The sequence below is a fragment of the Azolla caroliniana genome, unplaced genomic scaffold (assembly GCF_043228905.1).
Source record: "Azolla caroliniana isolate FFs.n. ecotype wild unplaced genomic scaffold, voAzoCaro1.0.p SCAF_3, whole genome shotgun sequence".
Classification (NCBI taxonomy): domain Eukaryota; kingdom Viridiplantae; phylum Streptophyta; class Polypodiopsida; order Salviniales; family Salviniaceae; genus Azolla; species Azolla caroliniana.
The window spans coordinates 8,062,305-8,064,361 of record NW_028230438.1 but is presented as its reverse complement, the minus strand read 5'-3'; the positions used below and the strand labels follow the sequence as shown (position 1 = coordinate 8,064,361).

At 43.9% G+C, this 2,057-nt stretch overlaps 1 protein-coding gene across 1 annotated transcript; it reads right to left on the bottom strand.

The window, feature by feature from the left end:
- Window positions 1–1,718, bottom strand: LOC147866136 (class V chitinase CHIT5a-like). Its single transcript, XM_087316505.1, has 2 exons — window positions 674–1,718; window positions 1–227 (listed from the first exon to the last, which is right to left on the bottom strand). Exons 1-2 carry the CDS (start codon window positions 1,707–1,709, stop codon window positions 205–207), a joined length of 1,059 nt encoding a protein of 352 aa, XP_087172631.1. The 5' UTR covers window positions 1,710–1,718; the 3' UTR covers window positions 1–204.
- Window positions 1,719–2,057: the final 339 nt, after the last annotated feature.

Below are 2,057 nucleotides of genomic sequence, written 5' to 3'. Positions count from 1 at the left end.
CACAACACCTCTTCATGTGTCTCTTAGATGAGAGACCATATACATTATTATTTATTTGTTATTATTATTTTATTATTCTCTATTTCAACAAGGCCAGATTCCTTTACATGGTACATGAAATCTTATTAAATAGAAAATGCTTGCATATTATTTTTGTTTAAACGTGCCACTCTCGAATTTACCCTCATGGATCTTCTTTCATGTTTAAGCCAAGAGAGTCTGGGAAGCTGCAAAGAACATAAAGGCATTATTAGCTATCCTTGATATACATACATACATACATAAATATTTATTTATTTATATTTATATAAGAAGAAGATTTTGTGCTTATATCTTTGTTATCGATATAAATTTTAGCAAGTTAAATGCCTCCTTTTCTAGTACAATATAAGTACAGTATAAGATTGTATGTTAGGGGATTGACTTTGTTCATTTAAAGCGGAGTCGTATTCCGTATGTATTGAATAGGTTTTGTGAAGTTTTTTACGAAACAAGTTCCACGAGGACGTTGTTTTTTGCGAGACATGACATGTTGGAAGTAAAAAGTTTGGATACATAAATAATAATAATAATATTGAGGAATATTGAGATGTGTGGATGGATGGATGGATGGATGAATGTACTAGGAATGTTAATATGTAGATTTGAGATATGTACATATAGGGGACCTTACCTTGTCGGTAGAGTAAGTTGTTTGTGCCACCATCCAGTTTCCAGAAGAAGTAGCCCCTGAGCCCCTTCCCCCGGAGGTAGTCCACCTTAGATGCAATGGTGGTAGGGTTATCAAAACCAGCCCAAATGGTCCTCTGCCCCGGGCCCGACCAATAGCAATAAGCCGAAACCGTCTTCCTATCCACTGCAAAAATTGCATTAGTTTGTTGTTGAATTTGTGAAAATGTGAGCTCTGCATTGTAACCAGATGCCCGCGCTCCCACGCCGTTCACCGTAGGATCCGCCAAAAACCAACTGTGTCCGTATGCGGCGAGGCCGAGAACGGCAGACGATGGAGGGAGTCGAGCATTGAGCCATTGCTGGACACCATAGTTAATAGTGGCCATTTGATGGGCGGTATTGTCGTACAGCGCCGTGTGTGCACCGGTTTCATTTCCCTCCCACCCTCCATGAAGATCGTAAGCCATTATGTTGAGCCAGTCGAGCCATAACGCCATCGTAGCCGCGGGATAAGCCCTTCCAGGCTCCCTGCCATAATTGATAGTGACAGTGTAACGGACAGCGGCAGTCAAAAGGAGAGGGGGAGATTGCTTCTTGGCTGCTATGCTCCACTCCTTGACCAACTGTGCGAGGTTGGACATGTCGGTACGCGTGTCCGGGTATTCCCAGTCGAGATCTAGGCCATCGAATCCAAACTTTCGTGCGAACGCGATGCTGCTGTTGATGAACTTGGCGCGTCTCTCGGGGGATGCGGCCATCGCCGAGAAAGACGAGGGGTCGGCGCCGCCTCCACCGATGGAGAGGAGGGTTTTGATGGCGGGGTTCGCATTATGAACTGTGGCCGAGAAGGTGGAGAGGTAACCGGTGTTGTCGTCCGAATGGCGAGTGATTTCGTATGAATTTCCATCCAGGGAGGCGAATGCATAGTAGAGATGGGTGAACAGGGAGGTCTCAATATTCGATGGTGTTACTCCAGAGTGGAAATAGAAATAAGCGCTCCTCACTGGGGACGAAGAGTGGGCTGCAGAAGAAGCCATGGATAGACATGGATATAGATAGATAGATAGATAGAAGGAAGGAAGGAAGGAAGGAAGGATGGATGGATGGATAGATACATAGATGTGTGTCTTTTATACTCAAAGTTGGGAACCAAGACAAATACTAAATTTGAGAAGACCAAGGTATCCCGCAATCTTTCTTCATCACCGACATATATAAAAAACAAAACATATCGATCTTTAAATCATTGGGTTGCTTACTTTTCACATGTCAACGGATTGGTTGGGGATCCCTTGGTGGGATGACATCTCCCACCATGTGGCATTCGTCATTGCTCAATTGGAGAAGACTAAGGTATCCGCAGATCCCAAGACCCAACTAAGCTA

Bases quoted from the DNA above. Each gene is read 5' to 3' on its own strand.
- LOC147866136 (XM_087316505.1), bottom strand. From the start codon at position 1,709: ATGGCTTCTTCTGCAGCCCACTCTTCGTCCCCAGTGAGGAGCGCTTAT. The intron at 228-673 runs GTAAGGTCCCCT...TGTTCTTTGCAG, and splicing joins CAACTTACTCTACCGACAAG to CTTCCCAGACTCTCTTGGCT.